The sequence below is a fragment of the Danio rerio genome, chromosome 11, assembly GCF_052040795.2.
Source record: "Danio rerio strain M-AB ecotype USA chromosome 11, GRCz13ab, whole genome shotgun sequence".
Lineage (NCBI taxonomy): Eukaryota > Metazoa > Chordata > Actinopteri > Cypriniformes > Danionidae > Danio > Danio rerio.
This window is the reverse complement of record NC_141031.1, coordinates 4,174,764-4,202,652: the sequence shown is the minus strand read 5'-3', so window position 1 is coordinate 4,202,652 and position 27,889 is coordinate 4,174,764. Positions and strand designations below refer to the sequence as shown.

The window sequence follows — 27,889 nt, the reverse complement described above, 5'->3', positions numbered from 1 at the left end:
TCAGGACACCCCGGAGAACTTTTTTTTTTATATTAACAGATGTGTGTGTGTTGAGCATCAGTTAAGACAATGTTAGCACCTGTCAGCTTTAATTGTGGGGAAAACTGGATCATTTTGAGCTTTTGTCTGCTAATTTCAGCTTACGGGTTTGAAATGATTTTTGGGGCGGGATCAAAATCGGCGACGTAGCGCAGAACTGCAAGTGCAATGATGATGCGTCGGTTTCTCATTATTATTCATAGCAGAGTTTTCTTATCCTATGAGAAGAGCCGGCTGCTTAATTATTCATGAGACCTGCCAGACCTGCCAGAGTCAAGCCCGAGCTGAGAGACACGGAAACCACGGCACAGTATTTAGCCGTTCATGAAGGCTCATATGCGTTTGTTTCCATGATCCACGGGGTTTGTTGCATGTTTTCCCCCGCAATCTTGTCAGGGCCGATCATACAGCAAAGCTGTGTGTGTGCTGCTAGCTTTTTTGTCGGGAGAGCAGCACGACGGAGAATGGCGGATGCTGTCTTTTATCAGGAGTTCGTTCACATTCAGACACATCGCCGTGCTGCTGTGTTTGCCTAAATCCTCCAGATTACCAGCAGGGTTAATGGTTAAAATAGACAGGTCAGGAGACCTGCTGCACTGAGTCTGCTGGATACGGGGATTGAGGGAGAAGTCCTCATTTATAGGGTTTACATGAACACACTTATCTTTATAATAATATAAATTGTGGTTATCTGTATATGAAGTTACAAATAACAAATGTAGCTGGGCATTAAATCACTGTTCATTTCTTTGCATTTTAACTTTGTAAACTATAAACTCATGCGTCTCCTCACGGTTTGTCTCATTTTGTGAGCTAACTGTCAACAACAGTTGTTCGCTCACGTTCTGCCCTGCTGGCTACGCCCACTCCTGCCTGATGCTCGCGGAGCTCCGCCCATTAATCATGCATCTTTTGAAAAAATTCTGCAGTAGACTTTAACCAAAAGTGGGGGGTGTCATGGCCCTTTAAAAAACACAATATGACATTTCAACTTAAATCGTTGAGTACTTCAGAGCATAGATTTATTGGGATAGTTCACCCAAAAATGATTAAAAACTAAAATAAAAAAAAAAAGTTCAGTTAGTGGTAGGGATGTAACAATATTGTAAATACTGTCATACCGCAATAGTATTTTTTTCAATATTACCGTAGGCGCATGACTCAATAAAACTATATTTCTGAGAAAAGTTTGCTTAGGCGAATGAAGCGAACGGGAGGTAACAGGAACTACAATTCCCATCATCCTTTGCGGTCTGTTGTCACTACAGATCCAGTAATGCGGAAATGGAGTGTGCTGCTAGTAGCGGGGAAGAAAAAGCTGGAGATGATCGAACCTAAAGCGGGTTTTAAATTGGATGTGTGGAAGCATTTCGGTTTCTTTCTAAAAAGATATGAAAAAGGAGAAAAGGTGACAGACAAAGAAAAAAACAGTATGCAGGCACTGCCAGACTGTGGTGAAATATAAGTCGGGGAATACGACTAAAAACAGTCATGTGGACTGCAGAACACAGCACACTTGTTAGATTAATGCAGACATCGTACCGCAAAGAGACCGCTATCTCACTCATGGCTTGTCCTCTCAAGTGGTGGAAAGACAATGCAAAACGTTACCCACTGCTGTCAACCTTGGCTAAATCATATCTCTCTGTCCCAGAAACTTCAGTCCCAAATGAGAGGGTTTTTTTTTCTGTTGCAGGGTCATGCCCAGAGATCCCAGCTTTTACCAGATTATAGTTATATGATAATTTTCCTTAAAAAACCCATCTCTATCTAAGTGAGTAAGTGATTAATCTTGCACCTAACAAATATCCTCATTTAGAAAAAAAACCTAATAATAAAACTAATAAAAACTAAACTAAAACTAAATAATTTCAAAATATAGAAACTAATAAAAACTAATAAATCTGCCTCTAAAACTAATTAAAAAAAAAAAACAGAATTTGAAAACAAAAAGTCAAAACGAAATAAAAAGTAAAACTAATTAAAAATTCAAAACCATTATAACCTTGCAATAAACCTTATGAAATCAACTTAAGGAATCTTTATATCATACCCGAATCAGATATATCATCCCAATAAGGTGAATCAAACTCGTATTCGGCCCTCAGGATCTGCTCAAAGAGCTTGGCATCATTCTCATCGTAAAAGGGGGGATAGCCACATAATCTGAGAAAAGACAGACAGACGGTGTGATGGACACAATTCAGCTCAGCTATGGTGTAATTATCCATAGAGAAATGAGAGAATGAAAATGTAAAAGCAGCACTTACAGGATGTAAGCGATGACCCCGATTGACCAGCAGTCCACCGCTTTACTGTACGGCTTCTGCGCCAAGACCTCAGGAGCTGAAGAACAGAACAAACTTGATCAATCATCAATTTACACATTTATAACTTCAGCCTTTTCTAGAAAGTATTTGCCTTAGTCTTTAATGTGGAAGAGCGTTTTTTTTTTTTTTTGTGATTGATTTAGAACTTCCGATTGAATTGCCTATGGGAGAAATGACTAGAAATGACAAATGGGGGGAAAACAATCAACTATATTTACGATAATACATAAAAAGAAGAATAAGAAAATAATAAAACAAGCTACTTTTAACTTCTAGAAACCAATGGACGTGAATGAGAGCAGAAGTGTCGAGCCAAAAAGATTCCAATGCGACAGCTTTTATGTGAAGAATAAGGTATAGTTAATAGTACAGTTGGATTACTGCTCCAGTATGTTAGTTGTGCTCATATTTATGATTATGTTTATATATCTATGAGACAGGACATTGCATTTCACTGTATATCCAAAACATGTAGCGGAATAAAAATAAAGCTGAACTTGACTTGAAAATCATCAAAACAGGTCTCATAATGGGACAAGTCAATATAAGAAAACTGGTTGTAGATGCGCTTCTAAAAATCTTACTGCATGCTCTTCTGCAACCAGTCATCTCTGTATAGCAAGCGAAAATACTTCAACCTAAGTTTCACTTTCCTTTTCTGTATAAATAGCCTACACCTCTTTAACACACATACAAGATATTCTGTAGAACTGAGTGCCCACAGAACCAGCTGAAACCAGCCATTACTAAAGATAAAGATGCACACATGAACACATTTAAGAGATAAGGAGAGGGCAAGGGTGCATGGGTAAACAGCTTCTTAAAACAGAGTTCATCTGAAATAGACATGTCAAGATATTCAACAGTATTATTGTAGTATAGTATAATAGTATATTCAATATCCAACAGTAACATATGCTGCGACAGAGAACATGCGTGAAATTGTTATCATAGATATTTCTAAATATATTCAATAATTATTTAATATTTGAAGATTTAGGGCTCTATTTTGAAGATCCATGAGGAAAGTCCAAAGCGCAGGGCGCAAAAGCATTAAGAGACATGTCAGAATCTACTTTTGCTATTTTAAGGACGGAAAATCCGCTTTGAGCCATGGCGCATGGTGTAACAGGGTTGAGCTTATTCTTTTAATGAGTTATAGGTGTGTTTTGAGAATGAACCAATCAGAGTCTCATCTCCCATTCCCTTTAAGAGTCAGTTGAGTCGCACCATAGCGCATCTGCTATTTACATAGCGGACTTTGTAAGTATAAAAACTGAGCGTTTCACTAATAAGAAAACAATTAACCAGAGCATCTGCAGGCGAGAATGAGAGAATGAGCCTCCTCATACTTTACTTTCACTTTCACTCTCGTGGACAGCCTATACATAATTAATTTTGTTTGTTAAGCACAAAGATTTGTGTCAAAACTATTTCTAAATTCAGTTCTAATTTCCAGGATACGAATAAATGAACAATAATAACGAAATGTGGTCAAAAAACTGAGTTATATCCACATGCTGTGCCCCATATGGTCTTAAACCTGACAGGTGGACAAATCTAAGCTTGTTTTTAATAAAACAAATATAAATATGCATATAATAAATCATACTACTACTAACATTATACAAAAGCAAATTGTCATGAATAAACTGAAGAAAGCCCCCTGAGATGAAGAAGGCATCTAGATATAATCCATATTTATTATTTTATGTTAATTACATATTTATAAACCATTTATTTTCTAACATAAACATTTTCACAAGGTTTTAATTGTTATTAATAAAACTAAACTGACCTTTTATTTTGCATAAATAATGGTGTGAAAAAGTGTTTCCCCCTTACTGATTTCCTATTTTTTTGCATCAAACTAATTTAAATATTAGCCAAATATTACAAGCACATCATGCCGTTTTTAAATGAATGTTTTATTATTAGGAAGGAGAAAAACACAAAACTACATAGCCCTGTGTGAAAAAGGTCAACGGGAAAAAGAAGCACAGCAAGACTTTGGAGTGGCCTAGTCAAAGCCCTGACCTGAATCCAATTGAGATGATGTGGAGTGACCATAAAAAAAAAAAAACAATGTGGCTGAAGCACAATAATTCTGCAAAGATGAGAGGGTCAAAATCCTCCACAGCACTGTAACACACTGATGGCAAGTTTTTAGGGGGCAAACACTTTTTTCTCACAGGGCTATGCAGTTTTGTATTTTGTTTTCCCTTAATAATAAAAGCCATCTTTTGAAAACTGCATGATGATACTTGTGTTATCTTTGACTAATATTTACATTTGTTTGATGATCTGATGCATTAAAGTATGACAAACATGCAGACAAAAATATTAAGGGGGGAGGAATACTTTTTCACACCACTGTATCGTATAACATTAATAAAAAAAACTATTTTTTTAATTATATTACATTGCAGATGCTGTGAAAAGAACTTGAAAAACAGTCACATCAACCTTGTAGTCACAGAACATTGTATATATTCAGAAGAAAATCAGGTCGGATCCTCATGCCTTACCTACATATCCTGGAGTGCCACACGCCGTGCTCATCACACTGCCCGAACCCTCAATCTTTGACAGGCCAAAATCACTGATCATGATCTTGGATTCTTCATCCATACTGTAATACAGCAGGTTCTCCGGCTGCATCAGAAACAACACATGACTGCAACTACTTGAACATTTACAAACTTGTTAACAAAGAGGTTGCTGTCAATTTGGAAGGAGATTTGCCATCAAAACCAAAGTACTTCAGACGACCAGCACAATCGCATGAGGCAGTATTCAGAAGATGATAATGTGTAACACGCAAGTTACTGAGTCTTACAGTAGTTATGTCAATTTGACGCCAGAATGGATGAATGTTGTGAATTAATCTTTAACCACTATAGAGACATACAGCAGAGTAGATTCCAGAAGAAATGTCAGAGGTAATGCCATTAAAGAAGTTTTTGTTGTGATCTCATTGCTTTCAAGAGCGCATTAGCTCGGGCAATCCAAAAAATGAAGATTTGGGGCGATTCAACTGTTTAGAAACTAAACTAAAGAGATAGTTGTTGTTGAATTTGATTAGTGACTCCAAAAATGAAAACATTTTTGAACATGAATTTGATGTTTCCCGCATTCAAACAGAATGCATAACACCAAAGCCTATTGAAGGCAAGACTCAAATGATTAGCCTAAAAAGCTTAATGGCTACTGCTAATGTGGCCTTTATGGCAGTACGCAATGATGGAGACTAAAAGCCGACATTTGATTGGCTAAGACATGCTTCACATGGGCGACGCAGTAGCGCAGTAGGTAGTGCTGTCGCCTCACAGGAAGAAGGTCGCTGGTTCGATCCTCGGCTCAGTTGGCGTTTCTGGGTGGAGTTTGCATGTTCTCCCTGCGTTCGCGTGGGTTTCCTCCGGGTGCTCCGGTTTCCCCCACAGTCCAAAGACATGCGGTACAGGTGAATTGGGTAGGCTAAATTGTCCGTAGTGTATGAGTGTGTGTGTGAATGTGTGTGTGGCTGGAAGGGCATCCACTGCGTAAAAATGTGCTGGATATGTTGGCGGTTCATTCCGCTGTGGCGACCCCGGATTATTGAAGGGACTAAGCTGACAAGAAAATGAATGAATGAATGAATGCTTCACATGACCAAGCTAGCATTACGGGTTTTTCAACCGTAAGAAATACAGGCAATTCCATCTCCACCATACCAAGAAAACCTCTGATAATTCTGCCCGAGAGCTGTTTCAAAGATGGCCGCCGAGTGAAATGACTTGCGTTAAAGGGACTTTGATGGTAATTAGGGATAGTTATCTACTCTCATGTTCTATTTGAGGACCAGGATCCAATGTGAATGAGCGAATCACTAGGCCACAACACTGACCCAGATATGAACTGCAGTAAAACTCTTCACCTTGACTTTGAATGTTTAAAAGTGGAACTGGAGCCATCGATTGATCCATTTACCTAGAACTACTTTCCTGGTCTTCAGGGACTACAAACCCAACTATTAATATCAAAAGCACAAAATCAAGGACTTCTAAATGAAATGATTCAAGCTCTGTGGATATGAAGAGAAGATTCTTGACTTTCAGAGCTGTTTCTTTGGTTGCAAATAACTTCTTTAACCCTTTGAGTGTCCTTATTGAAATCTTTTTTACAGTGATCATTTTGGCTGTACATTTGAACTCTTTTCAGCTCCAGCTGTCTGACTGATGTTTTTTCAACACAAGTTATATCATGTTAGTTTTAATAACTAATTTATACTAAAGAGTTACATTGTGTTTGCTCTGACGGCAGTACATAATATTGTATTACTTATTTTTCAAGAGACTAGTATTCAGCCTGAAGTGCCATTTAAATTTTTATCTGCCCATGGGGTCAGGGTGACCCGATGGATGTTTCCTATTTTTTATACAAGTGACCTTGATTTCTTTTCGGTTGTATCGAGTGGTTATTTAAGTTACTGTTGCTTTTCTATCAGCTGAAACCAGTCTGGCCATTCTCCTCTGACCTCTGCCATCAACAAGGCATTTGCGCCCAGAGAACTGCCGCTCACTGGATGTTTCCACCTCTTCAGACTTTTCTCTGTAAACCCTAGAGATGGTTGTGCGTGAAAATCCCAGCAGATCAGCAATTTCTGAAATACTCAGACCAGCCTGTCTGGCATCCCTGCTGAAAAATCCAGCCTAAACAAGCCTAGGCTGCTTGGCTGGTTTTAGCTGGTTGACCTGGATGGTTTTAGAGGGGTTTTGGCCACTTCCAGGCTGGTTTCCAGCCATTTCCAGCCTGGTCTTAGCTGGTCAGGCTGGGAGATGACCAGCTAAAACCAGCTTGACCAGCCTAGCCAAGCTGGGAGTCCAGCCAAAACCAGCTATATCCAGCTTAAACCAAGCTGGTCAAGCTGGTTTTAGCTGGATTTGGCTGGTCATTTTCCAGCCTGACCAGCTAAGACCAGGCTGGAAATAGCTGGAAACTAGCCTGGAATTGGCCAAAACCCCTCCAAAACCAGGCTGGTCAACCAGCTAAAACCAGCCAACCACCCTAGAGCTGGATTTTTCAGCAGGGATCAACAACCATGCCACGTTCAAAGTCACTTAAATCCCTTCTTCCCCATTCTGATGCTCGGTTTGACCTGCAGCAGATCATCTTGACCATGTCTACATGCCTAAATGCATTGAGTTGCTGCCATGTGATTGGCTGATTAGAAATTTGTGTTAACGAGCAGTTGGACAGCTGTACCTAATAAAGTGGCCGGTGAGTGTATATATAAAATTAAACACTGCTTCTTCTTTTTTTCCAGCCAAGCTAAAATAATTACGAGTAAATCCAGAAGAAAAAACATATATAATAAGAAAATACTGTGAAAATGTCCTTCATATCACAATATCTGAAAAAGAATGAGCTCGTCATTTTGCGTTCAACTGTACGTGTACGTTTTTTTAGAATAACCCGGGTCTCACCTTCAGGTCTCTGTGCACAATGCCCATGTCATGCAGGTATTTGACGGCGTCCAGGATCTGCTGGATGAGCTTACTGGCATCTTTCTCAGTGTAAAATCCTTTTTCCACAATCCTGTCGAAGAGTTCGCCGCCAGACACTCTGCCAATGGAAAAACAAAAACAGAGAGAGATGCTGGAAAAAGCTGTTCATGCTTTATGTGTCTTTCACACACACCAACGCACAGGCTTCAATCTCTCTTGTTTTCTTACTGTCGACAGACCGGCACACAGCAGGATCACAGCACAAGCACATGGTGATGCAGTACCACATCACCACCACCAAGCAGAGCTCTAACACGAGTTATTACTGGAAAGACTCGCTCTCTCACAATTTATGATCTGGTTGTGGTTTGGTACGCCTCAAAATAACTGGCTTCAGTTCTGTAGTAGGGAGATGATTTCATTCCACGGAAGCTTAAATGTTTATGATTGCTGTCACACATTAAAAAAGAAAATACCATGGTGGTGATATCAGATCCTGGCAAGATCCTGTTATCGTGTTTGAAGTACTGTGGAATTCCATGTACATTTTTATAGTCGGCCTATATGATTGTCATAATTAGAGTCATACAGGTATGAAGCAATGCTATGAGATACAATCACCATGAAGTTTTATAGAGGGGACTTTTGTATTGTATTTGATTTTATTTTTTTAAGAGCGATGTGAGCCCGAGTGCGAGGTCCCTATCATCGCTTCTTGCAGCTTTAATTGTATTTGTTTTGGTTTGTTCTTGTTTTTACTTTCGTGAATGGAGATTTGGGTTTTTAAAAATGTTATTAGAAATAATTAATCAAACACACTAAATTAAAGGAACAGCTCTTCTAACAACTCTTCCTAAAACAACTCATTTTTATCTGTACTGCATTTTTTCTTGTTTTTATTTTCTTGAAGGGAGATTTTTTTTTTTAGAAAGGTTTTAGAAATAATTAATGAAATAAAATAAATGAATTGAAATTAAAAACAAATATTTGAAGGAACAGCTCTTCTAACATTCCTAAAACAGCTCTTTTTTTTGTACTCTATTTGGGTTTGTTTGTTTGTTTGTTTGTTTGTTTGTTTGTTTGTTTGTTTGTTTTTGGTTTTTTTTTTTTTTTTTGGTTTGTTTGTTTGTTTGTTTGTTTGGTTTTTTGTTGTTTTTTTGTTACTTTTTTGTAAAGGGTTATTTGGGTTTTTAGAAATGTTATTAGGAATAATTTATAGAATAAAATCAATTAATTGAATTAAAGGAAATTTCAAACAAATATTAAAATGAATAACTCTTCTACCATTCACCTCTAAAACACCACTTTTTCTGTCTTTTTGGTATTGTATTTGTTTTTATTTTTGTGTAGGGAGATTAGTTTTTTTTTAGAAATGTTATTAAAATGATTGATAAAATAAAATTAATTCATTGAATAGAATTGCGAAGCAGTAGCGCAGTAGGTTGTGCTGTTGCCTCACAGCAAGAAGGTGGCTGTGTCGCTGGTTCAAGTCTCGGCTCAGTTGGCGTTTTATGTGTGGAGTTTGCATGTTCTCCCTGCGTTCGCGTGGGTTTCCTCCGGGTGCTCCGGTTTCCCCCACAGTCCAAAGACATGCGGTACAGGTGAATTGGGTAGGCTAAATTGTCCGTAGTGTGTGTGTGTGTGTGTGTGGTGGATGTTTCCCAGAAATGGGTTGCGGCTGGAAGGGCATCCGCTGCATACAAACTTGCTGGATAAGTTGGCGGTTCATTCCGCTGTGGCGACCCCGGATTAATAAAGGGACTAAGCCGACAAGAAAATGAATTATAAGAATTATATGAATTTTAAGAATTTAAAACAAAAATTAAAAGAGCTCTTAGGAAAAGATTTTCATTTTGTGAAGGGTGATTTGTTGTGTTTTTTTTTAGAAATGTTTGGAAATAATTAATGATATAAAATAAATGTATTGAGTAAAATTTTAAACAAATATTTAAAGGAAGAACTATTCTACACTGGATTATGTTAAACCAGCTCAAAATATTTGAGCTCATTCAATATGAATTATACATGAAGTTCAACAAGAACATTAATTCAAGTTAAACAGAAATAATTAGATCATGTTCCATCAACATCACCCGTTCATCATGTACACAAATACTTTACGCTTTTCCAACACCATCCAGTGTTGTTAAGATAATGTGGTGTAATCACAGGGAATCACACTTGATTAAGCAGTCAGCAGAAACCCTCTGATTGACATTCTCCTTTGTACGTGCCATCAAAGGGGGAAAGCTCCGCCCATTAGTGACAATCTCTCCCTCATTAGCATAAAAAGCCCTGAGTGAGAAGCAGCCATCGGCTATTAGAGTTTTAAATCTGTCACTATGCTGACACATAGGCATTGATAGCTCCGCCCTCTTTTGAAAAGAGCACAATCTCATTTGAATTTAAAGCAACAGTCACCAAAACGGTACATTTTGGATCAAAACTTAAAAACAGCAGTTGTAGAAAGTTATAAAACACTATTTGTGTGGTATTTTGAGCTGAAACTTCACGCACACACTCTAGGGGCATCAGAGACTTATTTAACATCTTGTAAAAAGGAGCGTAATAGGACCCCTTTAAACTTCATACTGTGCTTACAGTCAAGCAGCGACTCTGTTTTGTCTGTTCATGTCTGTGTAGGATGAAGGGAACGCTGAGGGTGGGGTTTCATAGTCTGTGGTATTTCAAGCATCAAGACTGTGGGTGCTAAAACACGCACACACATACACGCACGCACACACCGATTTAATCTCTGGCTGAGTTGAAAGCCTTGGCAAGCCTGGTGTCCTGCTGTCTACATGCAGAGCTGCCATCACCAGGAAAATACCACAATGAACATCTCTGTCGCTTCCTCTTCTGTCATTCTGTCGCTCTTGATCTCTCTGTTAACACAGCTGCTGTGGAAAAGAGCCTGCGCTGGCTTTCTCTGCCCATCGTGTGTCGTGTGTGATTAGGGCTGAATGACTTTAGAAAATGATCTAACTGCAATATTTCTGACCAATATTGCAATGGTGATTTAAAGAGACAATCAAAATCTGGATATAAAGTTGAAGTCAGAAATATTAGACTCCTGAGTTATTCGTAGGCCCACACAGAATCTGAGCAGATTCCTGCAGATTTTTAGCCCATTATTGAGTCTATGTATTTACTTGTGTAAGTGTGTGTACATTTATATTTATTCAGTTTTTTAATTTCACTCATTTTATTGTCATATATTAATCATAATAATAAAAAGGGTGACGCGGTGGCGCAGTAGATAGTGCTGTCATCTCACTGTATCAACTCCAGATTAATAAAGTGACTAAGCTGAAAAGAAAATGAATGAATTTTAATAATATATATTTTTACCAAAATTCTCAGCAGAAATAGCAAAAAAATGTCTACAGATTCAGTCTGACCCTATTTATTAGCCCATTAGAATTTAAAATAACACAATTTGACACGCGAATTAAGCTAACTTGATGCACAAATGAAGCGAGTAAACTCCAAATGTTCATCTCAAATTAATAATAATAATAATATTAAAATGTGGCGACGCCGTGGCGCAGTAGGTAGTGCTGTCGCCTTACAACAAAAAGGTTGCTGGTTCGAGCCTCGGCTCAGTTGGCGTTTCTGTGTGGAGTTTGCATATACTCCCTGCGTTCGCGTGGGTTTCCTCCGGGTGCTTTTTTTTCTTCTTTTTAAAATATTTTCAGAGCAACAGAGCAAGGAAATTTTCACAGTATGTCTGATAATATTTTTTCTTCTGAAGAAAGTCTTATTTGTTTTATTTCGGCTAGAATAAAAGCAGTTTTTAATTTTTTAAACTTTAATTTTAGGACAAAATTATTAATTATTAATTAATAATTATTATTAATTATTAAAATTATTAGCCCCTTGAAGCTATATTTGTTCTCGATAATCTACAGAACAAACCATTGTTATACAATAACTTGCCTAATTACCCTAACCTGCCTAGGTAGCCTAATTAACCTAGTTAAGCCTTTAAATGTGACTTTAAGCTGTATAGAAGTGTCTTGAAAAATATCTAGTCAAATATTATTTACTGTCATCATGGCAAAGATAAAATAAATCAGTTATTAGAAATGAGTTATTAAAATTATTATGTTTAGAAATGTGTTGAAAAAATCTGCTCTCCATTAAACAGAAATTGGGTAAAAAATATACAAGCGGTCTAAAAATTCCGGGGGGCTAATAATTCTGACTTCAACTGTATACACACACACACACACACACACACACACACACACACACACACACACACACACACACACACACACACACACACACACACACACACACACACACACACACACACACATACAGTAATACATAAAAACTTTCTGTGTGCCGTTACTCACCTAGTCTATAAAGAGCTAAATCTCTCTCTGCTGACATTTCAGATGGCAGGTGTAAAAACGCAGGTGTGAGCACATTTTCCCAGATCTGCTCGGTGGGCTAATGTGCATGTGTGTGTGTGCGTTTGTTTAGCCTCTCCCTTGATTTCTCAGTGGAAAAGAGCACGGCGAGGCTCTCCGGCACATGAGTAATTAAAGAGGTTGACACTATGAGGGGGCGACCCACCAAGCCAAGCCATGCACTGTAGCTCTGTGGGACTTGTTAGATGGAAAGACACATGATAGCTCCTAGCATTGTGTGCTGCGTGCCTCCCGTGGCTTCGTTTGGTCTGAAGATATATGCCGTTTTTTATTTATTTTTAATGTACCAACCAGGAAGTTACTTATAAGGGTAATATTATATTGTAATCTTGTTTTAATTTCTTAATCTTAAAAAAAGTGTCACTTTTAAAAATAATTGTGCTATTTAGTGACTTTTTAGGCATTCATTAGGTTACTTTTAGATTACTTTATATCTAGGCTGGACTTGCTTGTTTGTAACAATATAAAAATATTATTATAAAATATTATTATTTCCCTCTTCAGATGTAATAACCAGTGTTGCAGGAATTTACTTCTTTTAAAAAGTAACTAATTGTGCGACTTTGTTACTTTTTAAGTAAAGTAATTCATCGGGTTACTTTTGGATTACTTTTTATCTAGGCTGGACTTGCTTGTTTGTAATATAAAAACACTTCTATGTTTAGATTTACCAACCACAGGAAGTCACTTTTAAAAGTAATATATCGCAATCTTGCGATACTTCTTAAGAAGTAACTCAGTAATTGTGCTACTTAATTAATTTTTAAGTAAAGTAATTCATTATATTACTTTTGGATTACTTTTTTATTTGGGCTGAGCTTGCTTGTTTTAATATTATAAAATCACTTCCATGTTCAGATGTACCAGCCAGTGTTATGGAAATTACTTTTAAAATGAACATATTGTAATCTTGCGTTAATTCTTTCTTTTTTAAGTAACTAATTGTTCTACTAAGTTACTTTTTAAGTAAAGTAATTCATTAGGTTACTTTTAGATTATTTTATATCTAGGCTGGACTTGCTTGTTTGTAACAATATAAAAATATTATTATAAAAATATTATTATTTCCCTCTTCAGATGTAATAACCAGTGTTGCAGGAAGTTACTTTTTAGGGTGCTTTCACATCTACACTTTTGTTTCGGAACCTGTCTCGTTCGCCCAGTTAGCGCGGTTCGTTTGGCATATGTGAACCCACTAATCGCTCTCGGATTCGCACCAAATCAATCGCTCCGAGATCGCCTGAACGAGGTGGTCTCGGCTCGATTGAAACGAACTCTGGAGCGGATCGATTGCGGTGAGAAAGCAAAAAGTGACTTGTTTTAGCTCTTTTGGTCCGATTAGAATCTTTGCAGTGTGAAAGCGAACCGCTTCAAGAGCAAAGAGCAGCAATGTAACAATTATAATCTCTGTTTCGGAACAACTGAATCGATTCCCAGGTGTGTAAGCACCCTAAGACTAATATACTGCACTCTTGCATTACTTCTTTAAAAAACTAATTGTGCTACTTTGTAAGTTTTTGAGTAATTAGTAATTCATTAGTTTACATTTAGATGACTTTTTTATCTGGGTTGGACATTCATTCATTCATTCATTCATCCATTTTCTTGTCGGCTTAGTCCCTTTATTAATCCGGGTTCGCCACAGGGCAATGAACCGCCAACTTATCCAACACGTTTTACGCGCCCTTCCAGCCCTTCCGCCCTTCCATCTCTGGGAAACATCCACACACACATTCATACACTACGGACAATTTAGCCTACCCAATTCACCTGTACCGCATGTCTTTGGACTGTGGGGGAAACCGGAGCAGCCGGAGGAAACCCACGCGAAGGCAGGGAGAACATGCAAACTCCACACAGAAACGCCAACTGAGCCGAGGTTCGAACCAGCAACCTTCTTGCTGTGAGGCGACAGCACTACCTACTGCGCCACTGCCTTGCCTGGGTTGGACATGTTTGTTTGTAATATAAAAACACTTATATGTTCAGATTTACCAACCATGGGAAAGTTACTTTTAAAAGTAATACATCACAATCTTGCGTTACTTCCTAAAAAGTAACTTATTGTGTTATTTAGTTACTTTTTAAGTAATATATGAACTTACTTTATCAACCGACCCACTGTTCGTTATTATTGTTCAGTTATTCGTTTGCTGGAAACTAGAATTGAATTTAGAAATAGTTTTGAAACAAATCTTTGCGCTTAACAAACAAAATTATTTATAGGCTAATTGATGTCTGCGCATACAAGGTGTCCCTATCCACGAGAGCTAAAGTGAAAGTAGATAATGAGAGGCCTTATCTGTCATTCTCGCGCTGTGGATGCTCTGTTTAACTGTTTTCTAACTAGCGAAACGCTCAGTTTTTCCACTTACAAAGTCGTCATGTAAATAGCAAATGCGCTATGGCGCAACGCAACTGGCTCTTAAAGGAAATACGAGATAAGACTCTGATTGGTTTATTCTCAAAACACACCTATAAATCAATAAGAAAATAAGCTCAACCCTTTTAGACCATTTCACAGCGCAAAGCAAATTTTTCCGTCCCTAAATTAGCTATTGTGGATTCTGACACACCTTGAATGCGTTTGCGCCCTGCGCTTTGTACTTTGCGCATGGACCGTCAAAATAGAGCCCAAAGCCTCTAAAATAGCTCTTTTACCCTGCACTGGTCTGCACTGAGGCTCATTCACCATAAACGCTGCACAATATCTAAAACTCTGCGAGCCTTTAAGTCACGGAAATGAATGAGTTTGAGATAAGGAGCTAAAAATGGCAAGCGGCGCATGGCAGCTGCGCTAGATAATGGCTGAATTGTTTGGAGGTCGCTCGCGGGTGAAAGCAGGAAAATATGGGACGATGGTGAAGTTATAGAAGGAGATCAGTCAAACTCACAGTTGCATGACAAGGTAGAGGTGTGATTTACTCTCAAAGATGTCCTCCAGGGATACTATGTTGGCATGTTTAATCCTGAGAAAGAGAGAGAGAGAGAAAAAGAGCACATTTCAATCAAGGAATAAGGCAAAATATCTACGCATTAAACTAAAGATTATGGGCAACGCTTTACACAACACGTCCCATTTATTAACTTCATTAGTCTATATAATTAACAATGTAAAATTTTCAATAGCAGTCATATTACTGATGTGCTGTTAAAATAAAAGCATGCTCTGATTTCTGAAATGCAGAAAATCTATGTGGAATGACAGAATCCAGCAAAAAAATAATACCAACTATATAATACAACTGTAAAAAAAAATGTAGATAATAAATCAAAATCAGTGCAGTACTGGTAATGTACTTCTAATAACATTAATACTAATAATAAATAGTATTATCATTATTAATAGTATTATTATAAACAATAAAACTGGGCTAGTTTTGATTGAACATTAGGCTAGTTTTAAAAGGCATCGGGCTGGTTTTGGACTAGATTTGCTTGGCCGTTGGGTTAGTTTTGGGCTAGTTTTGATTGAGCATTGGGTTAGTTTTAATTAGCCATTAGACTAGTTTCAAAAGGGCATTGGACTAGTTTTGGGCTAAATTTGATTGGACATTGAGTTTTTGGCTAGTTTTGCTTGAACTTTGGGCTAGTTTTAATTAGCCATTGGGCAAGTTTTGATTGAACATTGAGCTAGTTTTAAATGGGCATTGTGCTAGTTTTGGGCTAGATTTGATTGGCTATTAATGTCACGGTTGCAGGTTTGTGCGCTCTTCCAGAGTGTCTGTTTGATCATGTGGGTTTGTTTTGTTTTTGTGGCCCACGTGTATTTGTTTTGGTCACATGTCATGACGGCACTCAGTTGGACTGATTGTTCGCCAGCTGATACTCATTATCGTGCCTATGTATGTGCTACGTGTTCATTGTTCATTGTCAGTTCGTTACGTCTGCTTATGGTGCTATCTTGTCTGTGCTCAGGACCTGAGGAGCTTTTTACTGGACCCTGTTTCCTGCCTGATTCCTGCCCTGTTTCTCCTAGTTCTAGCACCGCACTCATTCCTTGCTTTTGTTTTTACTGTGTCAATAAATATTATTTGGTTCACTCGTACTTGGATTCACCTGAACATTATTTACTTGTGACAAGTGGGTTCGTTTTGGTCTAGTTTTGATTGAGCATTGGGCTAGTTTTGATTAGCCATTGGGCTAATTTTTAACAAACATTTGGCTAGTTTTAAATGCTATGGGCTAGATTTGATTGGCCATTGAGTTTTTAGCTAGCTTGGATTGAACTTTGTGCTAGTTTTGATTAGCCATTGGGCTAGTTTTGTTTAAACATTGGGCTAGTTTTAAATGGGAATTGAGCTAGTTTTAGATGGGAATTTTGGGCTAGTTTCGGGCTAGTTTTAAATAGGAGTTGGGCTAGTTTTAGGCTAGTTTTGATTGGCCATTGGGTAAGTTTTGGGCTAGTTTTGATTGAACTTTGGGCTAGTTTTGATTAGCCTTTGGGCTAGCTTTGATTAGCCATTGGGCTAGTTTTTATTGAACATTCGGCTAGTTTTAAATGGGCATTGAGCTTTAAATGGGTATTTTGGGCTAGTTTTGGGCTAGTTTTGATTGGCCATTGGGTTAGTTTTGGGCTAATTTTGATTAAACGTTGTGCTAGTTTTAAAAGGGAGTCGGGCTAGTTTAAGGCTAGTTTTGAATGGCCATTGAGTTAGTTTTGGGCTAGTTCTGATTGAACATTGTGCTAGTTTTGATTAGCCATTGGGCTAGTTTTGATTAAACATTGGGCTAGTTTTGTGCCAGTTTGGATTGAACATTGGGCTAGTTTTGATTAGCCATTGGGCTAGTTTTGATTAAACATTGGGCTAGTTTTGATTAAACATTGGGCTAGTTTTGTGCCAGTTTGGATTGAACATTGGGCTAGTTTTGATTAGCCATTGGGCTAGTTTTGATTAAACATTGGGCTAGTTTTGTGCCAGTTTGGATTGAACATTGGGCTAATTTTGATTGAACATTGGGCTAGTTTTATGCCAGTTTGGATTGAACATTGGGCTAGTTTTGGACTAGTTTTATATGGCCATTGGGGTAGTTATGGGCTAGTTTTGATTGAACTTTGGGCTAGTTTTGTTTGAACATTGGGCTAGATTTGGGTTAGTTTTAAACGGTCATTAGGCTGGTTTGAGCTAGATTTTATTGACCATTTGCTTAGTTTTGGGCTAGTTTTGATTGAAAATTTGACCAGTTTGTGGGTAGTTTTGGTTGAGCTAGTATTGGGCTAGATTTGATTGGCCATTGGGTTAGTTTTGTGGTGAAACTCTGGCAACTCTGCCTGTTTCTGAACAGCATGCATTTCTGTGGAAATTACCATAAAGTTTCAAGCAAGGTTGACTATATTTGTGTTACACCTGAAATACTCCTCAAAGGCACAGAACCAAGAGTGTTATATGCAAATTGGTTTGCGATGAGCCAAAAGTGTGAACGAGTGTTATAATTAGTGTTTGCGTGACTGCAGCTTCACAGCTGAAACTAACAGCTTTAATCAGTCTGTCTCTGAGAGCTGATCTGAAACCAGATCTCTCCTCGTTCAGACCAATCTCTACGACCGCTAAACTGACCCACAAATGCTTCATCAATATTAACCACTGCATCTGGAATCAGGTTTCCTATTGACCATTTACTTTTTCTTACATGTCTAAATGCATTTAAAATTATGGTTTGCTACAAATAAGGCTGCTCTACCAATAATTTATATACACAGTAAAAACTGAGTGAGATGTGCACATTGTTTTATTTGTCATGAAAATTAGAGATGCACCAAAATGAAAATTCTGGGCCGAAACTCAAAATCCTGGCCAAAAAGCAAACCTGAAAACTTTGAGCTAATTTTGATTGCCCATTGGGCTAGATGTATTTATCCAATTGGCTGATTTTGGGCTAGATTTGATTGTCCATTGGGCTAGTTTTGGGCTAAATTTGATTGGCCATTGAGTTAGGCTAGATTTGATTGAACATTGAGCTAGATTTGACTGGCCATTTGGCTAGTTTTGATTGAACATTGGGCTAGTTTTGGGCTAAATGTGATTGTCCATTGAGTTAGTTTTAGGCTAGATTTGATTGAACACTGAGCTAGATTTGACTGGCCATTTGGCTAGTTTTGATTGAACATTGGGCTAGTTTTGAGTTAAATTTGATTGGCCATTGGGTTACTTTTAGGCTAGATTTGATTGAACATTGGGCTAGTTTTGAGTTAAATTTGATTGGCCATTGGGTTACTTTTAGGCTAGATTTGATTGAACATTGGGCTAGTTTTAATTGAACATTGGGCTAGTTTTGGGCTAAATTTTATTGGCCATTGGGTTAGTTTTGGGCTAGAGTTACCTAATAAAGGTTAAAAAATAACCCAACAAAGCACCAAATATGTTTAACTCAACCATTGGGTTAATTAAAGAACTCACCGTTTTTTATACTGTGTTCACACCAGATGCGGTATGCGCTGATAAATCGCGATATTCACGCATAAATTGCCACGTGAACATTTGAGTTTACTCGCTTCATTCACGCGCCGAACCCCGCTTCATTCGCACATCAAATCCGATTCATTCGCGCATCAAATTCACTTCAGAACAGACGCGGATTCGCAGGATGGGCAGGGCTTCTGTCTGCCCGGTGACCAGCTTCGTTACTAAATGGCTAACATGGATTTTATGAAGAAAATAACAGTATTTATGTGTGTTATAAAAGCTAAAAACAGCGTAGATACGTTTAAGACCGTGTCTGAGTCCACTAGACCCTTTCAGAGGTGCATCCAGCTCTGTGAATTCATAAACTCTTCCAGAAACTGAACTTGGATGATGGAGGCTTTCAGCGGTGCTTCTGACTGAGCAGAGCCCAGTTTGATGAACCTTTTGTCGGTGTCGGCTGGAGGATTTCACCCGGGACACTGACAACAGGTGATACGACACAATCACGCCCCCACAAGAGCAAGCTCCTGATTGGTTAACTTGGCGTGAATGTCCGCTGAAGTTCAGACTTTCGAACTCGAGACTTTTCAAAACTTTCGAAACGTGCATTAGCATGTAAAACGCGCATTTACGCATATCGCGCCATTCGCGTTGCGCCATTTGAGCGTATCGCTTCGCAAGATGTCTTTTCGCGCGTTTGCATTGACTTAACATGTGACACTCACGCTTGACGCGCGTTCCGTGTCTGGTGTGAAAGAAGCATTAGTGTATAATCTGCTGTTTTACTCCATAGAACTGCATATAAAAGCTATAAACTTTTTTTCTTTTTTGCACAGGCTTATCCAAAGGGTTAATGCTGCCAACTGATGATCAGCCTTAAAATATACACATCTGACCTCTTCCCAACAGGGAAAACCACCAACAATCAAGAACGCATAATTATATACTGCCAAGACTTCAAAAATGTGGTCATAATGGAAGTCAATGGGGCAAAAACAGACCCAAACATAATGAAAGGGTAGTCCACTTGAACAAAACACAGGGGTTAAACACTTCACTGATTGTTTACAGTGTAACAGAAGTTACTCCCATAATTCACAGCTAACATCACATCTACGTGCAATAATGAGAGTGGGAGGAAAATCAGACTCGTTTGGTGTCATCAAGTGTCTCACTCCTTTAACAAATACACAGTAAGACATGTTACCCACAACAACAACATAATGTGGCATTAGCAGAGCAGCTGGCACAGAGACACACTCGTAGCAACGGGTAGAAACACCTCGCAAAACTGTGGAGTAAAGCGGTACAGCTTTAATTTATTCAGCGGCCTTCAGCTCTTCCAGAAGTGTGTTGTTTTTACTCATTTTCTGCTCCTTGGAGATAAAATATCCTTTAATTGAGAGAGGTGAAAGACTTTATCATTATATTACATGTTTGTGCATCACGTATTTAAATACAATTAAAAATGAAAATGCAGTCTCATGAAATGTACAGCTAAATAAGTAAATAATTTTACATTTAAATATATATAGCTTAAATTTATTAATTAACAGTTTTAATGATCAATTATTTATTGATAACAGTTCTGGAGGTAGATTGAGACTGAAATGAGTATTTTTGAGTTTTTATTTCTTTATAAATTCAAATATAATCAACAGTTAATTTAAAGGTGCAGTAGGTGATCTTCCATAATGCTAACAGCTTAGCATCAATCCCTAGATCACAGTCCCTCCCCTGCCGTCTAGAGCCACGCCTCCTTAAACACAAGCACAGCAAAAGAACCCTCTCTCATGTGTTAAAAGCAACTAGTGCTTGTCCGGCGGCGTGCAAGCCAAACTTGCATGCTATTTCAGAGTGAATATTTAGAGTTGCATGGTAAACAATATAGGGAGAGACTAGGTGGAACGTTTGTTTACGTTTTCTTTTACTTTACGTTTTGTTGTTAAACTAATTAAAATCTACATTATCGATGCTGTAAAGGGTCCCTTATGAAACTGAAACTAGTCTTATCAATATGTCATCGGAAGATTTTAGTGGCTGAACAACACTTCTGTGAAGATATAACCCATTTGTAACAACATCATCTAACGTTACATCAGCTTTGCGTGGAGCTAAAACAGTTTTAAAGCAGAACATTACCCGTCTAAGAGAAATCCTTTAGCCATTGTGTCATTCTTTCTCCTGCTTGCAAAGGTAACTCCAATATTGATTCAGGTTTTTAGAAATTGATTCAGCAAGTTTTTACCGATCGCGCACTCTCGCCCCCTCTCTCGTAAACGCGGCGGTCGCAGAGCTGCGTACAAATGGCTGTGCAGTTGTTCAAATCTGCATTTGGTGACAGACAGTTTGGCCTACTTATCGGAATTACAAGAGATGTCGGCCCGACTCTATTTAATTGGATAAACATTTTTTAGTTTTATGCCTTACCCAAAATATAAAAATACATAAACACATTTAGATCATTTACTTTAGTCATTACTATTAGACTGAGAAGAGACCAGCACAACAACACATGCTTCAGAACACAATCACCTACTGCACCTTTAACCATCAATGAATCCAACTAAACACATTTATTGCAATTAACTGGTAAACATCAGCACCTTTAAACATTACACCTTTAAATATAAAGCTCTTGAAAGGAAAGATAAGTCAGTTGAAGGTTTCGTGTCATTGCTGATATTTCGAAACAAATTTATTTAATTGCAGGACATGATAATATACCGTAAAATGAAATAAAATGAAATTAAATAATGGATAATATACATTTACCTACATGTACCTAACATTTTATTGGATTTGATTTTAGCATTTCATTTCTTTTTAGCATTTCATATTATTTCACTTGGTTATATCTTATTTAACTTTATTTCATTTGATTATTTCATTTTAGCTTGTTATTTCATTTTTATAATTTCATTTTATTTTATTTTATTATTTCATTTCATTTCATTTCATTTCATTATTTCATTTCATTTCATTATTTTATTTCATTTCATTTCATTTTTAATTTAATTTAATTTAATTTATCATTTGATTACATTTTATTTTATGTTATTTTAAATTTAAATTTCATTTTAACGTCATTACATTTTTCATATTATGTTATTTAATTTTTTCATATTTTTACTTTATTTCAATTCAATTCACTTCATCGTTTTATTTTATCATTTAATTTCATTTTATAATTTAATTTCATTTTATCATTTAATTTAATTTTATTTCATTTCAGAATTTAATTTAATTTTATTTCATTTCATTTTATCGATTCATTACAATTAAACATTTTATTTTATCATTTAAATTAATTATTGATTTGATTTAATTTAATTAATTTTTTTTTCATTTAATCATTTAATTTCACAGTATTTTATCATTTCATTACATTTCATTTCATTTTAATCATTTAATTTAATTTTATCATTTAATTTCATTACATTTTATTATTTTATTTCATTTTTTTGCCTTTTTTTATTTTATCATTTAGTTCTTTATATTATATTTTATTTCATTTAATTATTTCATTTTGTTTATTTCATTTAATTTCATTTATACAGTTCCATAGGAACAACTTTCCTTTCTATCCAATGACGTCAGAGCGAACTCCGTACGAACCGTACGATGTCATGTGAAGTATAAACTTTTACAAATGGCCTGATCAGTGCAGTGAACGCTGCGTAGGAGAATGAGGACGCAGCTCGTGACACACTGAACACACTGTACTCCCCTCCCACACGGCCTCCAGTTCATTCAGATTAAACTGCAGGATTTTCTATTAATTGGTGCTTAATAAAGAAGACCACATACAATATATACTGTCACACCTATTCCTCATGACCCCTTGGCCTCCATGCACTGCCCCCTCCTGCTGAAATTCATTGGCTTACAGTGAATGTGTATGGGGGGGAGGGTGGATTTAATTGAGCCAAACGGTGGAATCCCACACACGCACCTCCCTGTTTTCAACGCGACACGACACCTGAATGAGTCACCGTCTTTCTTTCTCTCAGTCAGCATCATAAACGCTCACCCACTACCCTACACCTCCTCTCTTTCAGGCTCACCGCTGGCCTTGGCTTACAAACTACACACAAACACACCACAGCTCCACCCGCACACAGCTGTGGGCAGTCAGAGATGGCAGAACTCCAAAACAAGGTTACCAGCGTTCATTACAGGTACACAACATGTATGATTTCTGTTCATTCAAACCTCCAAAAAGCACTAGATATACAGTTGAATTCAGAATTATTAGCCGCCCTGTTTATTTTTGTCCCCAATTTCTGTTTAACGAAGAGCAGATTTTTTCAACACATTTCTAAAGATAATGGGCTCTATTTTGACGGTCCATGCGCAAAGCGCAAAACGCAGGGCGCAAACACTTTCAGGGTGAGTCAGGACGCGTTTTTGCTAATTTAAGGACCGGAAATCTGCCTTGCGCCGTGGCGCATGGTCTAAAAGGGTTGAGTTTATTTTCTTAATGAATTTTAGGTGTGTTTTGAGAATAAACCAATTAGAGTCTCATCTCCCATTCCCTTTAAGAGCCAGCTGCATCGCGCCAAGAGCGCATTCGCTATTTACAGGACGCAAAGTAAGTCTAAGTGGAAAAAATGAGCATTTCACAAGCAAACAGTTAAGAGTTTTTTTTAACAGAAAACAGTTAAACAGAGCATCTACCACGTGAGAATGAGAGATAATGGATCACTTTCACTTTCGCTTTTGGATAGGGAAACCTTTACGCACAGACATCAATTAGTCTATAAATAAATAATTTTGTTTGTTAAGCGCAAATATTCATTTCAAAAATATTTCTAAATTCAGTTCTAATTTCCAGCAAACGAATAAATGAACAAAAATAACGAAGTGTGTTCAAAAACCTGAGTTATATCCTAAAACACATGCTGTGCCCCATATGGTCTAAAACCTGACAGATGGACAAATCTGAGCTTGTTTTTAATAAAACAAATATAAATATGGATATAATAAATAATACTGCTAATAATAATAACATTATACAAAAGCTAATTGTTATGAATGAACTGAAAAAGCCTCCCGAGATGAAGAAGACATAAAAGCAGTGATTTTTCATATTTTTGTAGGCTAGAAAATAATATGTTTTGTAATATTTTAATCCTTTATATTTATATCCTATATCTATTCTCATTATATCCTATATATATATCCTTAATATTAAATTTTTTCATATGTAAAGATGTTTGCCTATTGCTCTCTTGTGCGTATTAAGCAGTGTGTAAGCGAGGCGCAACTCTGCGCCGGAGTTTAGACCGTGTTTGTTTTGGTCTAATGAAAAATCTGTTATAGTTTCTCAAAATAGCAACACGCCAGCGGTCCGCCTCAGAACGCCTTCCTTTTTAGATCAGAACGCCTATGGGCGCACAAATGAGCGCTAATGCATTTGCTATTTAAACAGCGTAGCGCAACGCCTCAAAACCACTCTAGCGCCAAGCTGAAACTACCAAAAGGTTATTGCGCCGCGCCGCGCCTTGCGCCACACTGCGCCGGGTGTATGATAGGGCCCAATAGTTTTAATAACTGATTTATTTTATCTTTGCCATGATGACAGTAAATAATATTTGACTAGATATTTTTCAAGACACTTCTATACAGTTTGTTTTTTTTAATAAAAACTGCTTTTATTCTAGCTGAAATAAAACAAATAAGACCTTCCTTAGAAGAAATAACATTATAGGAAAGACTTTGAAAAATTCCTTGCTCTCATTTGGGAAATATTTGAAAAACAAGAAAAAAATTCAAAGAAAGACTAACAATTTTAGCATCAATTAAATTTAAACTAAAGTGCTACCGTATTAATAAATAAGACATACTGTCTATCGAGTTCAGCTTCGATTTGTAAAACCAAACAGACACCAGACGAAGAGGAAACACAATTTACTGAATTGTTTTAAACTAAATCATAAATGCAGAATCAACACTTTAAATTATTATTACATTAACACTTTAAATTATTTCAATAGTATTACTTTCAATTTGGTGATACATAAAACCAGAACTACATTAGTCCTGCTTCAAAGAGCTTTTGCTGACGGCAGATATGAACTTGACCCTGAGGTCGTCCCAGAATGCCTTGCGCTCTGGTGTGTGCAGTAAGGTCATGTCTTTCCTTGAGGAGGCCTGTCAGAATTATAGCAACATAATCTGGCCGCCTTACACAACGCTGACATCAGAATCCTGCTGTACTGTATCAGCTCTGCGGGTGGCAGAGACCAGGGGACCGTCCTGCACGACGAGACTGGAAAACTGCTTTGAATGCAGGGAAAAAGCCTATATTTTGAGCTAGGCCAGCACAATATATTATATAAAGTCATGCTGAGATTATAATTCACCAGAAATCACAGTTCAGTACACATAATTTGTGGAGTCATTGTGAATTTGAGCCATAATCTATAATAGTGTTCTTGATTTTTTACTTGTGTTTTTTAAAGCCTGCGGCTAAGATTAAAGCAAATTTAAACAAAAATTGGGCACAATAAATTATAATGTTTGCTACTTTTACAAAAGATTAATTGTGTTTATAAAATGAGGACTATATCGTCCTCAATATAGATATTTGTACCTCAATATTGTTAGAGTCCACCAAAAACCCATGACAGGGAAACACTCATACACTCTCGTTCACACTCATACACTACGGACAATTTAGCCTACCCAATTCACCTGTACCGCATGTCTTTGGACTGTGGGGGAAACCCGAGCACCCGGAGGAAACCCACGCAAACGCATGGAGAACATGCAAACTCCACACAGAAACGCCAACTGAGCCGAGTTTCGAACCAGCGACCTTCTTGCTGTGAGGCGACAGCACTACCTACTGCGCCACTGCTTCGCCCCCATATCAGAAATGCAAAATATTGCTATGTCAGCCCTATTTAGGGCTATATGCTTGTGCCACAAGAACATCTGAGAAAGAGTAGAGATTGTAGGTCTGTTCCAAAACTAATTACTGGCATACTAAGTACACTCCCTGACAAAAGTCTTTTCGCCTATCCAAGTTTTAGGAACAGCAAATAATAACCTGACTTGTAGTTGATCAATTGGTATCAGAAGGGGCTTATATGAAAGGCAAAGGCCTCTAGATTACACTTATTTGACCAAAATAAAATATGATCATGCCTTGATTTATTATTATTGTTTAATTAGGACAATAAAGTCTGACTTTCCTTAGACGAAAGTCTTGACACTTAACAGAAAAAATGTTTATAAACTCAAATTTGAAAGTGCACCTTTTAGGTTCTGTGTGGTTTAGGGTGCTGTAATAAATTTTGGTGGTTCCTGCACATGTCTGTAATCATAGGAAATAAGAAAAATGTCTCCACCATAATCTATGCAAACGTTATTGTATTCCAACTGATGAGAGGTGCTGTAGAAGCCACAGGGATCGATCATTGTTTTCAGATTTCACTATTCTTTTGTTTGATCAAACATAATTCACTGTGTTTGGACCACGTCAGACATATAAAAGGATTACTTATGCACATCACCTCAAAAACAGAGGAGAAATGGCCCTGAAGCACACAGCATAAGGTAAGAGATGACGGCTGTCTGTGCTATCTGGGGCTGCTTATTGATCATAAATGTATTGTTTTCACTTCTGCGCCATGGAAACACCCCGATTCATTCAGCAACTGTTTGATATGTGAATATAATTCAGTAAAAAGAATGATAGAGCCGTATGAACACCGGCATGAGCTTTCATTTGAGCTATAACTTGTACATGTGTCATATAAAAAATATGAAAATGAACCAAAGTAAAATACCCAGCTCGGGTATCCAAAATACTGTGTATTTAAGTGTAAATAACTGTTGTATAGTAGAATAAAAACCAAAGTGATGCATATGAGCATAAAATATAGATTCTACACTTTCAAAATAAACCACTTAAGCGGGTCTGGTGCAATGCTAGCCCTTTAAATCTTAAAGCAAAAGTTGATGATGTCATGGACCCGGTACCGGGTCTGCGGAGTTTAACTGGTTAATAAAGTCATCTGGAATGGCAAAGAAAGCTTTATAGAAGTGTCTTGAAAAATATCTAGTCAAATATTATTAACTGTCATCATGGCAAAGATAAAATAAATCAGTTATTAGAAACTGTTATTAAAACTATTTTATTTAGAAATGTGTTGAAAAAAATCTGCTCTCCGTTAAACAGAAATTGGGAGAAAAATAAACAAGAGGGCTTATAATTCTGACATCAACTGTATATGGTTCTCCATAAAGAATAGATGTGATTTTCCACCTTAGAAGGCAACATCATGTTACTGCATACCCTAGAACACTGAAACCTGTGTAAGTAGGGCAGATCATTAGGAGCTGATTTAAATGCATAAATGAGGGTGCGGTAAATGTTTTAAAACCCCTAGTTGAAGTCAAAGGCAGTTTCCCTGGCTCCAGCAGCATTTGTTGAGTTTGCAGCAGTTCTCCCTCATTCACACGTCGCCTCAAAATCTCTCTGTGAACGAACGCTGTGCCTCTTTGCCTGTGGTAACCCGGGCAACCCAGACACTAAAAATAGAGTCGGCCGCTCCGGCTTCAGTCATTCCCACAGAGCTTCATGATTCCAGCGGTTTAAGGCAAACACGCTACGCCGGTTGTGTTTGGTTTGGTTTTTACACCTGTCAATTTGTACATTTTGGGTTTTTTTTCAAAGTGAACTGATAGGAAAACAACCAAAACATACTTGTTTAACGGCACTTTTTGTTCTTTAGATTTTGATTACTATACAATTTAAAAGTATTTCTCTCTTTTTTTTTATATATAGTCATAAATTTAGTCACAAATTTTCTATGATGCAGTCTATACAGATTAAACAGTTTAGGTAAACAGTTTGTGGTAATACTGAAAAATCTGACACTACTTGGCAACCCTTTCTCTCACATTTTAAAAATGAAAAAAAAAAATCTATAAATAATAATAATAATAATAATAAAATCTACACTTACTGACAAAAGTCTTGTCACCTATCCAAGTTTTAGATTTCTAGATGATCATTTGCTATCAGAAGTGATATATATTTAATGCAAAGGCCCCTAGATTACACTTATTTGACCAAAATAAAATATGATCATGCCTTGACTTTTAATTATTTCATTAGGACAGTAAAGTCTGAGTTTGCTCAGACTAAAGTCTCATCACTGAACAGAAATAAT

General features: G+C 37.2%; 1 protein-coding gene and 1 long non-coding RNA gene across 3 annotated transcripts in view; one reads left to right on the top strand and one right to left on the bottom strand.

The window, feature by feature from the left end:
• The window catches only part of camk1b (calcium/calmodulin-dependent protein kinase Ib), a 104,974-nt gene that overhangs the window by 11,914 nt on the left and 65,171 nt on the right, over window positions 1–27,889 (bottom strand). For both annotated transcript variants that reach the window (XM_087273125.1, XM_087273126.1), the window contains 5 exons: window positions 15,192–15,266; window positions 7,835–7,973; window positions 4,898–5,024; window positions 2,310–2,385; window positions 2,093–2,205 (listed from right to left, as the gene is read on the bottom strand). In XM_087273125.1, coding sequence (XP_087129251.1) covers window positions 2,093–2,205; window positions 2,310–2,385; window positions 4,898–5,024; window positions 7,835–7,973; window positions 15,192–15,266 — 530 coding nt within the window. The remainder of the gene's footprint in view (window positions 1–2,092; window positions 2,206–2,309; window positions 2,386–4,897; window positions 5,025–7,834; window positions 7,974–15,191; window positions 15,267–27,889) is intronic.
• Window positions 15,795–19,763, top strand: LOC147841634 (uncharacterized). Its single transcript, XR_015502283.1, has 3 exons — window positions 15,795–17,036; window positions 17,209–18,303; window positions 18,481–19,763. It is a non-coding gene; the product is annotated as an uncharacterized LOC147841634 (long non-coding RNA).